General features: G+C 44.9%; 1 protein-coding gene across 1 annotated transcript in view; it reads right to left on the bottom strand.

Annotated features, from left to right (window-relative positions):
- Positions 1 to 1,077: 1,077 nt before the first annotated feature.
- The window catches only part of FKBP15 (FKBP prolyl isomerase family member 15), a 57,674-nt gene continuing 38,563 nt past the window's right edge, over positions 1,078 to 20,188 (bottom strand). The window contains exons 17-28 of the mRNA XM_020906618.2: positions 19,510 to 19,617; positions 18,983 to 19,077; positions 18,026 to 18,128; positions 12,950 to 13,121; positions 10,929 to 11,065; positions 9,061 to 9,216; positions 8,259 to 8,411; positions 7,171 to 7,293; positions 6,308 to 6,415; positions 5,373 to 6,013; positions 4,217 to 4,313; positions 1,078 to 1,713 (exon numbers count right to left, since the gene is read on the bottom strand). Coding sequence (XP_020762277.2) covers positions 1,636 to 1,713; positions 4,217 to 4,313; positions 5,373 to 6,013; positions 6,308 to 6,415; positions 7,171 to 7,293; positions 8,259 to 8,411; positions 9,061 to 9,216; positions 10,929 to 11,065; positions 12,950 to 13,121; positions 18,026 to 18,128; positions 18,983 to 19,077; positions 19,510 to 19,617 — 1,971 coding nt within the window. The 3' untranslated portion in view covers positions 1,078 to 1,635. The remainder of the gene's footprint in view (positions 1,714 to 4,216; positions 4,314 to 5,372; positions 6,014 to 6,307; positions 6,416 to 7,170; positions 7,294 to 8,258; positions 8,412 to 9,060; positions 9,217 to 10,928; positions 11,066 to 12,949; positions 13,122 to 18,025; positions 18,129 to 18,982; positions 19,078 to 19,509; positions 19,618 to 20,188) is intronic.

The following is a 20,188-nucleotide window of genomic DNA, read 5'->3' as shown; positions in this document are numbered from 1 at the left end:
AGGGTTGTGGCTAAGAGAGTAACTGGCTTCGGCCACATGGCATCCAGTGGAACAAGGGTGTGAATGCAGACAGTGGAGACTGAAAAGTCTATGCTGTGTGTATTTCACCCTAACAGGATGGAAAATTCTGTTTCAGGGGACCTGGGGTGGGGCCCAGGAGCCTATATTTCTGACATACAACACTGCCCTCCTCCCTCAACCCAAGACAGAGGCTGCTGGGCTGGCCGAGAGGCCTGGCCTCAGAATCCCATGGCCAGGATTTGCATCCCTGTTCTGTTACTAGCTGTGTAACGTTAGACGGGTGACTTTACCTCTCTAAGCCTCAATGTCCTCTATAAAAGGATAAATATCTTCTGTGAGGGCCGCTGGAGATGAGACAGTCTGGGTAAAGTCCCCCACAATAGCGCCTACTTGTTAAACAACAGAGTTTAGTAAATGGTAGTTCTTACTGCCTCCCAGGCCCACAAACGGAAAACAGGCTCAAAGCTATCATCAAAAAGGATACATCTGATTGTCAGGTGAGATGGAATGGAACCTGGGTTCCTATCTTATAAACATTTTAAATCAGGGAACATTTTTATTAAAGTTATTCTACTTTTTAAAGACTGCCTACAGGGTCTTTGGAAAATGCTGGAATAAGTAAAATGACCATGAGTATTTTCTCACTACTATTCCCTGCATTAGTCCTGGACCTGAAATCAGGGGAAACGGAAGCCACTCTTCACGTTAAGACTCAGTCTCTCAGGGGCCATCCATGATGGATGACGACAGGACACAGGGACCCTCCCCATCTTCTCTGCCTGGCTTCCTAGGGTGTGGGACCTGCAGGAGCCCATGGACGACAGGACTGGTCCTAACCCTGCTGCCCTGAGCCCGAAAGTAGCCGGGATGCTGGGAGAGCAGAGTGGTGACTTTCTCGGAAAGCCTCACAGTTCAGGGTTAAGTACCAAAGGAAACATGTCACAGTGTTCTCAAGCATGTTAAACAACCCAGATCTGTTACAACCCCTACCCTCACGTTCCCAGAGAGCATAGACTGCTCTCGGAACCAGATTCGATTTCACCCCCAAAGCCTGAGTCAGGTTTCATTGCAGACATTTATTTTAGTTTTGTTAATTTCAAATATTGATTGACCTCTTATATCAGATTTAAGGCAGAGAAAAGATATACGTCCCAGTACTGCCAGCAAGGCTGTTACCTGGGTTTAGATGGAGTACTTTGCCCTCCACCAGTTCTACCAGGGAGACCTCACCGCAGGTGACAGTGCCGATGCTGGGACACAGCTGAGCACTGAGAGGCAGGCCGGTCTGGGAGTTCAGAGAATAAAAAGCTTGGGAGAGGGCACGACTCTCATAGGGACTCGCTGGAGGGGAGCCCCCCAGCCCTTTCTCCACGGGGGACTCTGAGGCTGGACCAGGGCGGGCTGCTGCCAACCGCAGTGTTCTGAAGACAGGTTCACACGCTGCTTCACCTGGTCAGGCGGGGGCTCGGAGGTTGGCTAGCTCAGGTATCTGAACTACTGTCCTCAGCATGCTCACCTTCACCTCACCCCGTGGCTCGTCTAAAGCCAGCGCTGGCTGTGCAAAATCATGCCTAGGGAAGGGTAGAGAAACCTCTGCACCGGTTTCCTGGGTCTTCATCCCAGCCAGTCAATGTCATCATCATCGTCATCATCTCCAAAAAGGGGTGTTGGGGGCGGGCGGCCCTTCATGCTCTGACAAGACAGGAAAGAGTAGTCAGTCCTCACTTGTCCCTGCACCAGATGGACTTCCCGCCAGTGCAAGATGAAGCGTTCAGCATCTTTCCTGGCTCCAGGTTGGAAAGGAGACTGCTGGTTAGGGTTTAACTGAAGGGATGAACCCTGAGGCCAGCAAACCCCAGGCTTCCAGAAAAGCTGAGACAAGCAGTCAGAGAAGGGAGGCAATCTTTCAACACGGAAACAAGAAGACCAACTTTGTTTGTCTCGTTTCGTCATTTATTTGAGAAACACGTGTATTGATTGGACAGGTTTTCTTGCATGTGGTAACATACATTTCGTGTGGGAAGAGAAAGGGGGAGCAGGATAAGGAGGCAGAGAAGCAGACCGGCCCTCAGGGCAGAGAACACAGGAAGAAGGAAGATGGGGAGAATACAGTCACATCTGAAAAAACGCTGCTGTGGCCTGCGGCAGCCTGTCTGGCTCTGGACGTGGGCTCACCATTTGAGAGAGAGCCGAATTTAAAGTCTTGGCCACCCTACCAAGTGGAGAATCCCAAGATGAAGAAAACCCAGGGACGCAGGCTCATATCCTGGTCTTGCTGGCACCTCCCTCCCTCCCTCCCACCAGGCAGGAGGATAAGGGGGATTAACGAGTCAGAGAAAACTCTCCCCGCTTTTCGTGACTTGAGCCTCTGGCCTTTTCCCTCTAGACTGGCAGGGAGAATCCTATGGGTTGCTGGGACTGATGCTAGAGATAGGCACTCCCAAGTGTTCTCTACTAAGTAAGGTACCCTCTGCTCTGGTGAACTACTCTGGCCCAGGATCGGACTTCCCAGGCCCAGCCAAAGGAAGGCGGTGTGATGTGCTCAGAGGTCCCTGAGCTAATTCCATCTTCACCACCAACTAACAGACCTCGAACCTCTCTGTGGGCATCAGTGAAGTGATCTCTAAATTCTGATGGTGTGGGATCTTAAAATGTGGCTCACTGCTTGTTTTGTTCCAGCTGAGGTTCTGGTATGCATCTACCAGCTATGTAACCTTGGATCAGCTGTTTGATCTTCCAGAGCCGTGGCCTTCTTTCTACGAAATGGAATAAAAGTGCCTACACTTCACTGAACTGGCAGAAGATTAAATGTCTATAGTTTTCAGAGTACCCAAAAAAAGACATTAACTTGATGATATTAGTATTAACACCAATAATGTTCTGCTAAAGTCAGAAAATTCCATCCATATATAGGGCAGTCACTTGAGATACTCAATTGGCTTTTTGTTCATTTTCAGAACTCTCAAATGAAAATGTAATTCTTGGGAAGAAAGGCCAATGGAGGAGCCAGTGCGCTTTCCCGGGGAGCATAGGCAAGAGAGAAGGGTTCTGGTGCACAGGAGCCAGATCCCAGCTCTGCTACAGCCATTTTCCCAAGGTCTTGCCAAAAGGCAAAATCCATTTTGGTGGATACAAAAGGGGAGAAAATCTGCCCCCCTTCACCTCATATTTCTGTTCCTGGAATGGACTGAGTCTGAATCTGGTCTGTGTTCTCCACCCACATTTTACCCTAGTGAAATTATCCCAACAGTCAAACATCCTAGGGAGGGCCAAGAATGCTTGTAACTTAGCACAATGGGGCCCACGAATGCAAGAAACGGGGTTCTGATCCAGGCTTAATCAGCAGATCACCTTTCTGGCCTTAACTCTGGAGTTCGGTAAAGTGAGGCAACCCTACCAGTTGTTGTTGCTGTTGTTTTACTTGCTAAGTTGTGTCTTACTCTTTGTGACCCCATTGACTGTGGTCTGCCAGGGATTTCCCAGGCAAGAACACTGCAGTGGGTTGCCATTTCCTACTCCAGGTGATCTTCCCAACCCAGGGATCGAACCCGTGTCCCCCGTGTCTCCTGTATTGGCAGGTGGATTCTTTATCACTGAGCCACCAGAGAAGCCCTACACTATTGTACTTAACCCATTCTCCGCCCAGGGATACGGTGATAACAGAACAAGGCAGCAGGTCGGAAAGCAGGCTGATGAAGCAGAAAATGCTCAGAAACAGGTGGTCTGAGTAGGAGCCTGGGGTTTGAGTCCTAGCTGTACAATTAACTCACTCTGTGGCTTTAGGTAAATCATCCTTCTGAACCACAGTCTGTCTATGAATGCAGATGCCAGACAAGGAGATCTTCACAGTCCTTTCCAATTCTAAAATAAAACACCTTAGCCGAGTTGAGGTCCAGAAACCTGAGGCTTTAGCACTCTAATATGGGACTAAGCAGCCCAACTGTCTTCAAGTAGAAATTACTGCTGCATGAGTGGAGACCATGATCCTTCTTCAAGAATAAAGTGCTATCTGCCCATCCCCACCAGGCTCACAGAGCCGCTCCCTCCCAGCCCCAAGCCTGCTCGCACAGGGCCCTGAACACAGAGCCCAGGGCGGGGGCCACCAGCAGACCCCCCTCCTCTTCTTGCAGCCAGCAGGGAGGGGCCCCCAGGGGGCGGCGGCGTGAGGACTTGGCAGGGCCTGGGAGTTCCTTACCACTTCGTCTTCATCCTCCTCCTCAGCCTGTGCTTTGGGCTTCGGAACTTTCAGAGCTGCCCCTTTAAACAGTTCATCCTCTTCATCCTCAGAGAGGCTGAAAGAAAAATCAGGAAAATCAAGTCATAGGAAAATGTTTCTGCCCCAGGCCACAATGCCCACAGGCTCTGGGCTAAATATCCAACAGCTGCGGTGACTGCCCAGGAATCCCCCGCTTCTCCACACTCACCCCCAGCACTCTCGACTCCCTCCATAACCTACAGCCAGAGCAATCCTTTAAAGCCAGTAAATCAGTCACGTCTCTCCTGTGCTTAAATCCCCTTAACAGCTTCTCACTGCACTTAAAGTCCAAACTTCTAACAGTGACAGCAAAATCTCACATGACTTGGCTCCTACCAAGTTTTCCAACCTTGGCACACCACCACTCCTCTCCCACCCACTGTGCCTTCTTCCTTGACTGTGTCACGTCCCTCCTACCGCAGGGCCTTGCCTGTGCTGTTCTTGCTTTCTGCAAACGCTCCTGCCCACTCTCAGCAGAGAAGGCTCCTGTCCATCCTTCAGGTCTCAGTTTAAATGTCACCTTCTCGGAATCCTTCCCTAGTCACCCTACCTAAAGTAGAATAAGTCCCCCTTTATTGTCTATTATAACCCTGATTCTTTCTTTGTTTAGAAAGCATTTAACATGCATTTATAGCATACAGTTGACTCCTGAAGAATACAGGTTTGAACCATTCAGGCCCACTGATACATCGGCTTTTTTCAATAAACACGATTTGCAGTTGGGTGAGTATGGAGATGTTCAGTTGCTAAGACGTGTCTGACATTTTGCGACCCCATTTGAATCTGGAAATGAGCCAACTGTAAAGCTACACACACAGGGTCAGCGCCCTTAACTCCTGTGTTGTTCAAGGTCAACTGTATAAGCATTTGTTTGTCTTCCCTAATAGACTGTAAGCTCTTCAAGTCAAAAACCAACTCCACCTTGCCTCCCACACTCCCACAGAGCTATTACATGGTAGGTACTGAATAAATACATGAATGAATGAGTGATTCAGGCAGCCAGCCAGTCTCTGAGGATGAATCACCCATCCTGGGAAAACTGGACACAACTTCCACAGGCAGCCGCCCTGCTCCTGAAACTGCTCAGGGGACACACCTGGGATGCTGAGAACCGTGTTCAGATCCAGGTGCTGCTCCCACGGAGGCCGAAGCTGCCTCTGTGCTACGCGGTTCCTGGGAGGGAGCAGCCGAGCCTGTGACATCCCTGTCTTCCTGGAGCTCTGGAGGCTGAGGCTCTCCTCCTGGACTTTCAGGCCTCACGGCCAGTGGGTCCACCTTCTCGGGGTCTGAGGTCGGGGACAGTCTCGGGGAGCTTTCCTCCTCCCTGACATGGGCGTCTCCCAGTGCTTCCTCGCCCTCAGAGTCCACAGCTACGGGGCCTGGAGGCCTGGGGGGAACTGAAGTTGGGGGCCCCAGAGCTCTTGGGGAGGGGAGGCAAGCCAGTTCGGGAGGGACCGAGCGTGCTTTTATCTCTGAGCCCGCCTCCGTTTCTGAGGGCTCCCCTTCCCTTCTCTGTGCATCATCCTGGGGAGAGGGCCAGCCCTGAGGAGACAGCGGGGCATCCTCCTGGACCACCCGCTCCGACAGCACTGCAGGGGGCTCCTGCCCCTCCCCGTCCAAGGGTGCCCGAGACTGTCCCAAAGGGCTCCGAGGCTGCGCCTCTCCTTCCTCTTCCTCTTCATTGCTGCTCTCTCCTTTCTCTTGCTCATGTTGGTTTAACAGCCGAAGGGTCACCATCTGTTCAAAAGCCAAGAAGGAGGAGAGGATCACTGACCAGAAACGGAGGCACTCCTAGTTCTTTAGTCCCTATTAACACAATTGGTCATTGAGTTCAAGTAACTCTGTTTTTCTGTTTGTTATTTGTCAGTACAAATGCCTTTGTTTCTTCCTCTCAAAAGAGGCTTCCCATATCTGTACAGACATCCTAGTTACTGATCAACAATCTTGAATAATTTTTCACTCAGGATCCTTTGGACGGTACTTAAGCAATGAGATACCCATCTCAATGAAACAAATGACAGCTGGCTGCACCTTGATGGTGTTCATGATGGTCCCCAGAATGGTCCTGCCATTGTAAGACTCCTCCAGCTCAAACTCTCCCCGCAAGGAGTGAAACACCTGGTTCATAATCTTCTTGACCTGCACGACCACGTGAGGAGAGAGAAACAATATCAAAATGTGTGCTGCCAAAGTCAAGAGACTAAGGGATGCATGTAAATTCCAGAGAGAGGCTTCACTCTGATGGTTCAGTAGCTAAGACTGGGCTCCCAACACAGGGGGCTCGGGCTCCCTTCCTGGTCAGGGAACAAGATACCACATGCCACAACAAAGACTCGGCACGCCAAATAAATTAGATGTTAAATAAATAAATTCCAGAGCGAGGTCTGGAAGGCTTAAATGAAGCCCTCATAGAACTCTGCAGTGGGGCATGGTTGGTCAGGAACTGAGACAGCGACGGCTGACCCATGGAGGGGACAATGTTGAATAATGAGCAGCCCGTGACAGAAGGGCTAGGAAGGACGGGTAAGCTGCGGTGTGTGTGCCTGAGACTCTCAAAGACGGCCCACAGACACCACCCTCCCACTGAGGCCAGCACTGGAGCCGCCACAGGCTATGAGGATTAGTGGCCAGAAGAGGCTGGCACGCTCCCCACTCCTCTCCTGTGACTTAGAAACAGTTCCCTTATCTGTCAAGACCTCAGCATGAGGCTCTCTGGGGATTGCCACCAAAGAGACAGGTTCCAGTGGGTTAACTCTGATTTAAGTCAGATGGCGGTGGATCGGAAAACAAGCTCACGACACAACACACTGACAAGACACCTCTTTCTGAAGGCCTGCTATGCATGCACGATCCCCCTATAGGACACGGTTCACTTCTCTGAAACGCTAGCTCACCTTTTCTGCAGGGTCGGCAGCAGTGGCTTCGACCCCAGACGTCTGGGCCTTGCCCTCTAGGTCCTTGATGCGCTGTGCATTTTGCTCTCTCAGGGATGTGACTTGGGCCTGGAGGGCTGAACACTGCAAAAACGAACATGCTGTGGCTGTGGCCTGGGAACCTAGACTCCCAGGTGAGGGTCAGGACACCCAGGAGGAGGAGAAGCATCCTAAGCTTTAAGTGTCAACCTCATGTCGGCCTGCTGACATCCACACCCTCCACCCCCACCCCAGGCCTGCTGACCCAGAGTACTTCATCTCCTCACCACTCAGTCCCAACTCACCACTTCATCTCCTCTTTCCCAGCAAGGCTACTTGCCTTGTTCCTAATTAGGTCAAGAATATGATGAAATATGGGAGGAAGGGTCTGCTAACCCTAGTCACACAGACATATGAACGGTCAGTACCAAGACTGCCTTCCTCACCTCTGAATGGAAGATTTTCAACTGGATACGTTAACCAACCTCCAGATATGAGGACTTCCATACACGGTGCTAAGCCACCCCTCCTTCTCTTTCTTGTTTTATGCCAGATGATCCCAGCACACCCGTGCTCCAGCCCATCTCAGGGCCTTTGCCCAGAACACCTGTGGCCTTCCCCACCCCATCAAAGCTCCTTGTCCCTCTTGCCTCTGCTCCCCTGGGCACTTCCTCTTGTGGGCCTCACAGCATTTAATGCTTATCTTTGTTTCTTGGTCTCCCTTTCTTGATTGTGAGACTCCTGAGGAGTGTTCTTTGTAAGCCTTTTCCCTAACACAGTGCCTGGAACACAACTGGCCCTCAATAAGTATTTGCTTAATAAATGGAGGATCAAATTATAATGGAAAACATAGTCCAGAACATGAATGCTGCTTTTTCTTTTTCTAGGTCACTGACCCATCATCGCAAATGAGTACGTGAAATATGACTGATCAACTAGAGAGCTGAACAAGTATGATTCTGTTTTCAAAAGTGATTAACGTCTTTCGGGTATAAAAGGATCTACAAGACTTGAACAACCTGTTTGCCTTAAATTGCCCGGGCTGCCTAAGTCCGAGGGGAAACACTCACCGTCTCCCCCAGCTGGAGCAGCTGCTGTTGGCCGGCGTCTCTCTGTGCACACACCTCCTGGTACTGCTGCAGGTGCGCGTCCTTGGCAGAGGCCAACAGCTGCTCACACCTGGCTTCCCACTGGGTCTGCAGCTCAGCCTGGACGAGAGACAGCTGCCAAGAGAAAGTCATCACTGCATCTTGGGAAACCCCATCTTTAACAAGGCAAAGAAGTTAAGAGCCCAGATTTAGCAGAGAAACAACCATCTGGAAGACCTTGGTTGTCAGGACTCTGAAAGGTACTACAACCAGATAAAGGGGTGACTGTCTATAGACAGGTCCCCAGGGCCACAACATGATCATACTTTTCAGGATCTGGACCCTTAGACCTTTTTAAACAGAAGAAACTTATTTCTCTCCAAAATTCCACAGATGATTAAATGGAGGACACCATTTCACTCTAACTAAAGAACATAAAACATATAAACATGAATGCAGAAACTTACAAAAAGAAAGGCTGCCGTCAAATGCCTAGAGAGTAGCTGTGTTCTGCCACTACCTTTGATTTCCCTGCCTCGTTACCTAAACAAGTCCCTTCTTTTCAAGGACGATGCCTGAAGGATGGTGTCTGGTGGGTGAGGACTTTGGCCCTGTCATGTTTGGAAGACTTTTTGCCTTCATGTTTTACTTATAATAAGATTTGTCCAAAGTTAGAGCATCAACTATTAGAAATGTCATCTGAAAGGATCAAGAAGAAACTAGCAGCTTTTCTGAGTCCTTCGTGCTCCCCTTTTGTTTCCAAAGTGCTTCAGCTTCCCATTACCTGCTCTGCAGCTGCTTGGTCGGTGGACACCCGTGCCTTCTTCAAAAGCTGTCGAAGTTTGTCCAATTCCTCCTGGTGTGATTTGCGAATTTCATCTATCTCCTCCTCAGCCTGGCAGCGCTCTTGAGCTGACTTCTTTTTCCTTTCTGAGAGGTTCTTAGGAACAAGAGAACTGTCATCAGCTGCAGTTGTTTGAAGAAGATAAATGGAGATGGTGATGGTGGTGGGAGTTATTAACATCACAGGTGGGAGTTATTAACATCACTGGGTCCTTACTTCATTAATGGAAACAATTCATTTTTTCAGTTTAGTTTCCCCAATATATTTAACATTCTCGACTACTGGCAGGAAAAAAAAAATGCGACAAGAAGGTAAATTAGAAGAACTTTATCTACCACTGTATTAAGAGATGAGGAACATCTTACCAGTGGTGGGTATACAGGGAAATAAGATACTTTCACAATCTGCTGGTAAGAAAGTCACAATTTTGTGACAGGACCTTCAAAATACATACACACACCCAGAAATTACACAAATTAGACTTTAAGGAAGCAGTAGATCGTAAAGTTTATGTGTTACAAGGATGGTAACTGTAGGAGTATCGAGAACAAAGAAAAACTGAAACAGCCCTCAAAATCAGAAAGAACTTTTTTTTTCAGTTGTATTTATTTATTTTTACTTTACAATATTGTATTGGTAGAACTTTTTTTTAAAAACCTGATAAAATTATGGAAGAAACAAAGTACAGACCAAGATTTATCCTCTAAAAGGGCACTAGGCCAAAAGGACTTTACTAGAGAGTTTTATTAAAAGCTCAGAAGCAGGCTGCTCTTTTCATATCTAAACTGTACCAGAATACAGAAAAAGACAGAAATGTTCCCAATTTGTTCAATGAGGTGAGTATTATCCTAGGGTTAAATTTATAAAACAACAAAAGATACCATTAAATAAGGTTTAAAAATATCAAACTAGAAAAATATTTGTAACATCTATGACTGACAAAAGATTAGCACTTTAATAGTGTTTATAACAGAGGAAATACACATAGGTGTTAAATATATGAAAGCTTTACTACTAACAAAAATACACCTAAAGACAAGATAAGCATATTTCACCTATCATGAAAGATTGTAAAAATTTATACAGGCAGAGTTGGAAGAATAATGGAGAAATAGGCTTGCTTACACAGTGCTGGAAATGTAAGCTAACATACTCTTCAGGATAATCTGGCAATATTTATTTTAAAAATTTAAATGTTGAGAATTTTCTCTGATGCAGCAATTCAAATTCAAGCAATCTATTTTATGGACATGCTCAAATGAATTTGCAAAAAAAGTTATATAGTACAAAGATATCCATGAAAGCAATGTTTGAAACAGTGAAAAGTTAGAAACATAAATATCCATCAACAGGTGAATAGTTAAATATAATTATGGTTCAGCCTTGCAGCAGAATACTATGTAGTAGTTACGAAGACTGAGAAAGCTCTCATTCTTATTAGTATAATAGCCACAATACAATCTTAAAGTATCAAATATGATCACATTATTATTAAAAATGTTATCAGTGTACACATATGTATATACATATACTTTATACAAACACATATGTGTGCTATGTGCATGTATATATTATATACAAAGAAAACAATCTAAAAGAATAATCATATATTTTTTTATAGTTCTTGCCTCTAGTGCAGAGAATAGGAAAACATAAATTTCATCTTTTATTTTATACTTTTCTGTATTATTTGCATGTTACAGTGAGCACACGCTACAGTACTTTTTAAAAGGAAAATAAAAATGTTTATGAAACAGCCCACTCTGGCCACCTGGGTACAACAGAGAAACTTCAGATGAAGAGCTTACCTTTTCCAGAGACTCCTTCTCAGCTCGCAGGTCAGTCAGCTCCTCCTCAAGGGAGGTCACCCTGAGTTCCAGCTGTCTCCGGCTCTGCTTTTCACTCTTGAATTTGGACTGTGCTTGCTGGGAGGTTTCCTGGAGCTCTGAGATATGACAGCACAAAGGCTTGGCTGTAGAACCAGAGCTGCCGTGGGCTGAACAGCATCCTGACAGCTCCTCCAAAACCGTGTTCTTGCAACTCCCAACCCTCCCACATGAGCCTCTTCCACTCACTTCTTCCAGCATCACCTCACTGGCCAGCAACAAGCTTATCAAGCCATAAACTGACTCACTGACTTCCACACCCATCCATATTTATCTCTGCACCCACAGGTCACCTCCGACACACACAAAATGGAAGAGGAGTGTGCCAAGCAGTCAGAGATCACTCCTGAAATGTATCAGTCCTTCAATTCCATGTCAGTCATCATCTCAGCACAATGGACTCAATACATTGAGATCTTTGTTTAGCAGTGGTCCAGGCCCTTTCTCAATGCCTGGTAAGATATTCTCAACTTTCTTGGTAGCTGGGACATTCTATCAATAGTCTGTCTTCTAAACATTCCTTCTCAAATAAAGCTATTTGGAATATTTAAAATGTAATATATCAAACAACAAGGTCCTACTGCCTCTGTGCCATAGGGGTACTATCCCTATGATAAACCATAATGGAAAAAAGAATATATATATATTTATGTATAACTGAATCACTCTGCTATATATTAGTGACTAACACAATACTGTAAAACACGGTAAATCAACTATACTTCAATAAGAAAATAGTAACAATTTTAAAAATGTAATGCATCAAAATTAATTTTGTTGGAAAACTTTTGAGACCTTTATGGTACCCTTAAGGTAACTGTCACAGGGCACCATGAAAAACAGGAAAGAAGCTATCAGTATGACATTCGAATCTAAGATTTTCCCTCAAGTGTGCTCAAGTGATGCTCTAAAAGAAAAGGATTTATCTTCAAGGTATCACTTCAACAACTGACATCAGTGTTTTTTAGCTTTCTTTTTGGGCATGTGAATTTTGTTTCTTCCTAAAACTGCTACTGTTCTTGCCACACCTGACCCACTGGACCCATCTGGGCCTTCTACATTTTTACACAAGGTGGTGGATGAATCAACATGCAAATCTTCATGAATCTGCTTTTCACCATGTCTCAAGCAGCACCTTTGTGCCAGGCACTGAACTAGTACTAAGGGAAGGACTTTACAAAGATGAGCAAGGCATCATTTTTGCCCTTCAGAGGCTTGCATTATAGAAGGGAAAACAGACACACAAGTACTGCTGATCAAAGGCTAACTCTGAAAATGGTCATGATAATTCACTCAGAGATGCAAGATTTTAAAGGAGATCAAATATTCTAGGGGACAAAAAAGGGTGAAGTTTCTGAAAGAGGCAGTTTTTGGAGAGAACTGGAGGTAAATCTTGGTGATTGTGGGCACACCAAGTCCGGAGAACAGTATGGATAAAAAGCAAGACAAGAAATAGAGGATGTACTGAAGCAGCAGGCTGGCTAGTATGCCCAGAGCTACGATGAATTAAGCAACATAACAGGAAATAAACCAAGTTGGAGGGGCCTTGAACGCCAGGCTGAAAGACTGCAATCCACCCTCTAGGAAAGAGGCAACCAATGCAGGAAGCATCTTCTTCTTAAGCCTCTACTGAGTCACAACTTAAAGGAACCCCTCAGTTAGATTAGTCACAAGTTAGATTCTCTCTTCAAGGCCTATGAGGCCAATCCTAAGTGTCAAAGATACTGAACACTTGACCAAACAAAGCAGAACTGTGGCCACTTAGTGGCCACTAAATGGATGGTCAGTTCTCTTGTTGTAGGTTTATACTGGTTCACCGTAATTTTTGGCTTCATCCTTCATAACCTTCATGAGGCTTCTGTCAAATGGACCGAGAGGAAGGAAATAGTGTAATTCCTTACGTTCACTTGGTCACAGTCCCAGCCCCCTCCACAAGGGCATACCAGAGAGCTCTGCCTGCAGCTGGGCGAGCTGAGCCCTGAGGAGGTCTGCCTCCTTCATGCTCTCCGTGAGCTGGACCTGTAGCTCCGTTTCTTTCTTTTGGTGGGCCGTCATTTTCAGGTGCAGATGAGAGACCTGTGCAGTGGCAGCAGCTAGCTCCTCAGTCACCTTGGCCTGAAAAGCGACAAAGTACGACATCACTTTAAACATGGTGATGCGCCAGCCTCACATACTCTGTGCTGGCTGAACGGGCAGGAAGAGCGCTGAGGCCACCTTCAACCTGCACTGATCAAAATCACGCCCTCAAATGTGCAAGGTCTCTGACCTGGGAATTACCTTATAAAAATAGTATTCCTGCCATTTTCTAGTTTTCCTATAAAGAAAAATCTTAAAAAAAAAAAGAAGAAGAAGAAAAGAGTATTTTAAATTTTAAACTGAATGCTTTCAATGGTAACCCACTTCTCAGTCTATAACTTCTCCTGAGCACTATGCTACTAATAGTACTATAAAGATCAGTCACGTCAGAGTAACTGTGTTGGAGGTTCTTGGAAGAACAGTGGTAATAAAAGAAAGGAACACTCCCAACTTCTTTGACTGCTCAATGCATTTTAAATGGTGCTCGTACTGACCAAACAGGAGCTAAGTATTCTCAAGTAACATTTGATGAAACCAAAATGACGCCCTGAAAAATCATCTGCTATGTTTTGTATATTAAGAGTGATGATGGAAATGAAAGGATGGTCAGTGAAAAGGAATGGTAAACAAATGACAAATACCACATTCATTCCACCTGAACTGATGAGCTCCTGTAAAAAACAGGAGAAATCAGATGACGGGAAAGGCAGTGCGTGATGGCTCCTGGTCGTGACTTCTGGACAGCAGGGTGTATCTGGGGTTGGATCATCTTTCTATGCTGTATTGCTACCACTATTGCTCCTCCCTAGACCACTGTACTTCACTTGCATTTCTACTGCTGTCTACTTTCTTGGTATCACCTGTCCCTTCTTAGGGTGGTCACTGTGCCCACCTCAGTTTTAAACTTTATTCCAAAGCCTTAATCAGTTTTCTAGCTTACATTTAAAATCTGATATTTTGGTTCTCTTAAAGGTGGAGGAAATAAAACAAATTGTACACAAAATAAAAAGAAATAGGCCATGAATGAGCATCTGAGTGTCCACGGGCAAAGGCTCTCTCTCTGGCCAAACTTCAAGCCAGGACCTCAGAGAGCTCAGCCTTGGTCTCCCCACCGTCTTTGGTCTGACCAGCCCATCTTAGCAGGAATCCTGCTGGGTCAGTTTAGAGAGAATCTCTACCCCTGATATCTGATCACAGCTCTTCATCCCAACCTTTGCTATCTAAGTCCCTGGCCTGTCGTTAGCAAGAATTCCCCCTTCCTATGATTCTCCTCTTAGTAACTTTCCATCCACTGACCCTCTCACTCTGCTCCTTGGCTGTAAATTTCCTACTTGCTCTCTTGCCCTTATTGTGTTTAGAGAAGAGTTCAATCTTTCGTACCTATTGCAGGAATCTTTTGATTTTTGGCTGTGCCTTGTGACTTGCGGGATCTCAGTTCCCCGACCAGAGACTGAACCCAGGTCACAGAAGTAAAAGTCCAGAATCCTAACCTCGAGGCCACCACAGAGCTCCCATCTATAGCAACAATCTTGAACAAAAGTCTCCCTTATGGTTTTAATAAGTGTCCACATAAATTTTTTAACCACATCCTTCAGAGTGAGCTCTAAGATACTTATTTTTGCTGTTCAGCAGCCTTACATTTTCATGTGTTAAACACAGAGGACAATGGCAGCCTGAATTTCCAGACAGAAGAGGGTTTTCATTTGCCACAAGTAGAATAAGTTTTACTCACTGTCCTGTTCCAAATGGCCTGATAGAAGCTGAACTAACACAATGCTCAGAGAGCTCCGTATTCATCGTAGCTCCAGAGTTCACTAACATCAGAGTGAAGGCCATTCACATAGCACCTCAGAGCAGCTAAGACCACGGGAGGGGACAGATTCCAGAGGAGAGGCAGTGCTCACTTTCACCAATAAAAAGCAGAATGAAAGATCACTCAAAAGCTCTTGACTCAGGCCCCAATAGAGAAAGCCTCTTACAAGCAAGAAAAGTAATATTCTCTCCCAAACACACACATAAAACCGTGAAGGGATGAATGATATGTATAAAAATTATCTTTGAGTGTGGGGCTTCCCATGTGGCTCAGTGGTAAAGAATCCGCCTGCCAATGCAGGAGATGTGGGTTTGATCCCTGGGTCAGGAAGATCCCTCGGGAATAGGAAATGGCAACCCACTTCAGTCTTCTTGCCTGGAAAATCCCGTGGACCACGGAGCCTGGCAGGCTACAGTCTGTGGGGTTGCAAAGAATCTGAGCACAAGGGCATCTTTGAGTGGGAGAACTATTTGTGAGTTATGTTTTGTGCTTGCTTATCTGTATTTCCTGGAAGAAACAGATGCAATGTTTGTAATCAGAAAAAAATGTGTGAATATATATAAATATACATATGTATGTGCATCTGTGTGCACATGTGTGTGGGAGTGTATTTAATTATGACTGTTTTAAGTAAGGGTTCGCAATACCAAGTGAGAAAGGAAAATATCCAAAACCTACACAGTGGATAGGACAGCTCCCTGGTTCACACCTGGGATCAAATTCCACCGCTGACATGGAGAGCTGGGAAAAGAAAGCCATAACAAGAAAGAACCAAGAATTCAGAAAAAAACAAGGGAAAAAGCATTCGGGATAGGAGGAGGAACATGGTACTGAAGAAAGATGGCCATCTGGCAAAAGAAAAAGTACAGAGCTGGCTGCAGGTGAGACCCCAGGCAAGTCTTTTATTCTACCTGGGCCTCACCTTACTCTTCTGGAAAAGAACATTTAACTAGATGAACTGTAACTTCTCTCCAGTTCTAACCATTATTCCATGGTTTTATGTGGAAATATTAATACTGCCATAGAGAAAAATAATTTCATTTACCAAACATTCATTGAGCAAATAACCATAGGTTTCTGAACTGTGCTTGCAGGCATGAAAGGACCTTGATTATTTCCATTTAAGAGGAGAGATATCACAGGGGAGACTCTTAAGTAAGAAGTGGATCAAAAGAAAAATGGGAGAGTCAAGGCTTGAAAAGTTTTACTGGGAAAAAAAAAAAAATTAAATTAAAAAAAAAAAAAAGAAAAGTTTTACGGAATAAAGGAGACCACGTGAAGCATGTAAACGGTACCTGGCTCATCAAGAACAGTGACATTCAGCCCAGGAGATGTCCTCAAACAGATCTATGTAAAGCATGGTGCCTAGGACTGAGGAGGTGTTTGACAGGTGGAGAGGGCGGCAGAGGGTGAGATGGTTAGACAGCATCACTGACTCAATGGATAGGACTTTTAGCAAATTCCGGGAGATAGTAAAGGACAGGGAAGCCTGGTACTCCAGTCCATGGGGTCACAAAGAGTCAGACATGACTTAGTGACCAAACAACAACAGGCCAGTAGTACTGTTTTTGTTATTATCCCTAACATTTTGAGAATTATAAGTAAAGCACTGACCAGGTTCATGTATCGTACCAGACACTTTTGGAGTTTATCAATAAACATTTGGGGGGATGAGTTAGCTAATTCAGGGGAGTGGCAAGTTATCACTTGCAGGTCAAACTGGCTTGCTATCTATGTCTGTGAATAGTTTGACTGGAATACATACACACACGCACAAATACCACTGACACTCAGCATGGAAGTCATGTAGTGAGCTTGCTAAGAACAAAGGTGTGGCAGCTGCCACCTCCACAGGCTGTGGCAAAAGAAATCACCGCTAAGAGCAGTGCCTCTGATCTGGCTATGCCTCAGAATCAAGGGGAGCTTTCTAAAAGCTGAGATTCAGGCCTCAACTAAAAATGCTGGGTTAGAATCTCAAGGTGAAGCTTACACATGTATAATTTTGATCAAGCTCCCTAAGTGATTCTGAGGCAGCCAACCCAGTATTTGGGAACCACTGATCTAGAACAAGTTATGTAATCAATTGTAGACCTGAATAATAGTTAACAGCCACAATAAATAAGATATGTGTGTGCCTTGTTAGGAAAGAGAAAGCAAATAAAAGTAGATGAAAGAGAAAATAGACTTCATGGGGAGTGGGGATCCAGGCTTTGGGACTCAGCCATGACAAACAAAGGGTGGTGTCAAGTAGCAATGGGAAAGATTCAGGATCAAGACTGAACTGGGCAAAACACTGCTTATCTGAGAATAAGGAGTTCACTTTAAAATTATTACTATTACTACTTGACTGGATACTAGCTAAGAGAACATAAAGAATAACAGCAATGAGATCCAAGAAAGGAATCCTTGTCATTACCGGAAAGTGGAAAAGTGTGTAAAGTTATGAAGTGCGTCCCACTTAACTTTTTGTGTTTTCAAAAATATTCAAATACAAAATATACAGTACTTCTTAAACCTCTGAGAAAACAGCGGATGAAGGGCTGCGATCTCCCAGCTGATGAGGAAGAGGCCAAACAGAAAAGAACTCATTCCAGATGAACAGGGCCACTGCAGCAAAGACAGGAGGAATGGGGCTTCCAAACCAGCAGGAGGCAACCCAAGACCCTCAGCAGTCTTCCTTACAGCTACTTCAGAAACAGGTCAAAATACATAATTTTGAGCTGACTCAAGTCAAACAACAGTACTTTAAAATGCTCTGGCAGACACAGATGAAGGATTGTGTCCTTAAACAACGTCAAACTTCACAATAAATACGTGTTACGTGGCGTAACAGAAGCTGTTGCTGATTTTTTTCAGCAGAATTAGGATTCCTTTCTAATAAACTGTGTTAATCCTCACCTTAACCAAATTACTAAGATCAGTGATTGCTTCTGAGTCAACTAATTGTAATATATTTAAAAAACAGAAATCTGGATGGTGGATATATTAAAAATCTGCTGGGAGATTTCTAGTTCTCTTTCCGACAATGGCAAAAATTCTGCTCAAAAGCAAACTGGTAAGTAGGTACAGAGGACACACTCCTTGGCTCTATACATCCTGACTTGGGCTTTTCTCTCCCCAGTTTCTTTACCTTCTCTTGCTCAGCATGCAAAACTCTTGCCTGTGTGTTTTCTGTGGCAGTTTGAAGTGAGTTGTTCCTCTTCTCCATCATCAGGTTACTCTGCTCAACATACCTGTGAAGCAAATAGGGAAAGAGAAAACATGTGTTGGGCACCCCAGGCATAGCAGGTACAACCCAACACATATTCAGTCAGAGTACTGCTCTGTTCCTTCATCAGCAACAATCTGAGAGCATTTTCTTTCCCTAAGATCTGCAGTAATCAAGTCTGGAGGCAGGAACCAGGGCCAGGGGTGAATTGCTTTGAATGCGCAGAATGAAGAGGAGAGGAATTCGAACAGGTGTAGTGAGGGGAAATGACAGAAGAAAGAGATAGGAATATGAAGGCTGCAAGGAAGGAAGAAAAGAAAACCAATGCCCTCCCCTCCTCCATGTGAGAGATAAGGGACACTGAAGAAGAGAAATATGGGAAAACGGTTATTTTTTAAATGAGGTGCTATATGCTGTGCCGTGTTCCCCTGACCACTCCCCCAAAATTCTTTTTCAGAAGGATCTAGAAAAATTATACAGTGCCTGGGTTTAAGTGGAAATCTGTGAAGCTCTGGTTGATAAACAGAGTCAGCCCACACAGAAGACAGAAGAGCTGACATCAGAGTTTTCTAGGCATTAACACTGCTTTTACAGGTGAGGAAACTAGAGCCAGAAGGAATAAATAAAATGCCCAAAGCCACAGAACAAACGAGGAGCACAGCACACTCAAACACAGGTCTGTGTTCTGCCGCAGCCTCCTGCGCCCTCTCCCCCAAAATCCCTCTCAGTCACCAAGAAGTAATCCATACGACAGGCAGGAAACAGAAGAGAGCAGAGACATACATAAACTCCCCTGAGCAAACATGTTCACTGAACTTGGGCATTTACAAGCTAAACCCTTTCTGTCCATCCTGGCCAGTGCCCCACACCTGTCATTACCTCTGATTCCGTTCAATTAATTCACTAATCTTGTCGTTCTGTTCTTCTATCCGACTGCTCTTTTCAAGGATCTCTTGCTTCAACCTTTCATTTTCCTAAATTCAAAAATATGTGATGTGTAAAACTGAAGTTTTTAACAGAAAAGCATCAGATAAAAGGGAATCAACTTGAACTGACAGGTGATACTGTTAAAAAAAAATCTAGAACTTCTGTCCAGATAAACATACTTAAAACAACATATCAAATTCTACCTGATGGATACAAATCACTATATCTAACAGACTAAACATAAATGGCCATAAAGTGAAGTGAATTTTTGGTATATGGTCAAAAAAGAAATGCTTCCTTCTCATTACAAAGTGATAAGTTACTTGGACTAGATTAAGCCACAGTGGATTTTCCAGAATTTCCCAATTCCATGGAGCATGAGCATTTATTACATGCTCTTACTCTGGAGTGGAGGTTTTAAAGGGTAGTACATCTCCAGACAGAGCATGGGAAGATCTCCAGGCTGAGACCACTCTCACCTGAATAATTCGTTGTATGTTGCTCATAATCATGCTTGTTTCCATGGTCACCGACATGCTGGGAATGAGCAGGGAATTGCTAGCACTATGCTTCTGTAACTCTTCAACCTACAAAATGAGTGCCAGAAAAAAAAAATGAGTGCCAAAAAGACTTATTTTAATGAAATTTTTGCAAGTAGAAATACAATGTATCCAAGATCTGACCACTGAGGGGGTTAATAAGTTTGAGACAACCTCTAATGTAAGCAGGAGTTTTCTTCTGCTAACTGCATCCCTAAATAAAACAACTCTTTTGGGAAATAACTGCTAACCACTATCAATATGGGGCTTCATAGATGGCTCAGTGGTAAACAATTTGCCTGCAATGCAGGAGATGCAGGTTCAATCCCTGGGTGGGGAAGATCCCTTGGAGAAGGGAATGGCAACCCACTCCAGTATTCTTGCCTGGAGAATCCCAAGGACAGAAGAGCCTGGCAGGTTACAGTTCACAGGGTCACAAAGAGTTGGACACAACTGAGTGACTGAGCATGCACTATGAATACAGAAAACAAGAAAGAGTTTACCTGTAGTGCTGGCTGCTCTCTTTTCGTACTCCCTCTTTATTCTCCCACTTTATTTTTTTTTGGATGTGCCATGCATGGCTTTACAGATCTTAGTTCTCCAACAAGGGACTGAATCA

The sequence above is a fragment of the Odocoileus virginianus genome, chromosome 31 (genome assembly GCF_023699985.2).
Source record: "Odocoileus virginianus isolate 20LAN1187 ecotype Illinois chromosome 31, Ovbor_1.2, whole genome shotgun sequence".
Taxonomy (NCBI): domain Eukaryota; kingdom Metazoa; phylum Chordata; class Mammalia; order Artiodactyla; family Cervidae; genus Odocoileus; species Odocoileus virginianus.
This window is presented reverse-complemented; position numbering and strand designations above follow the sequence as displayed.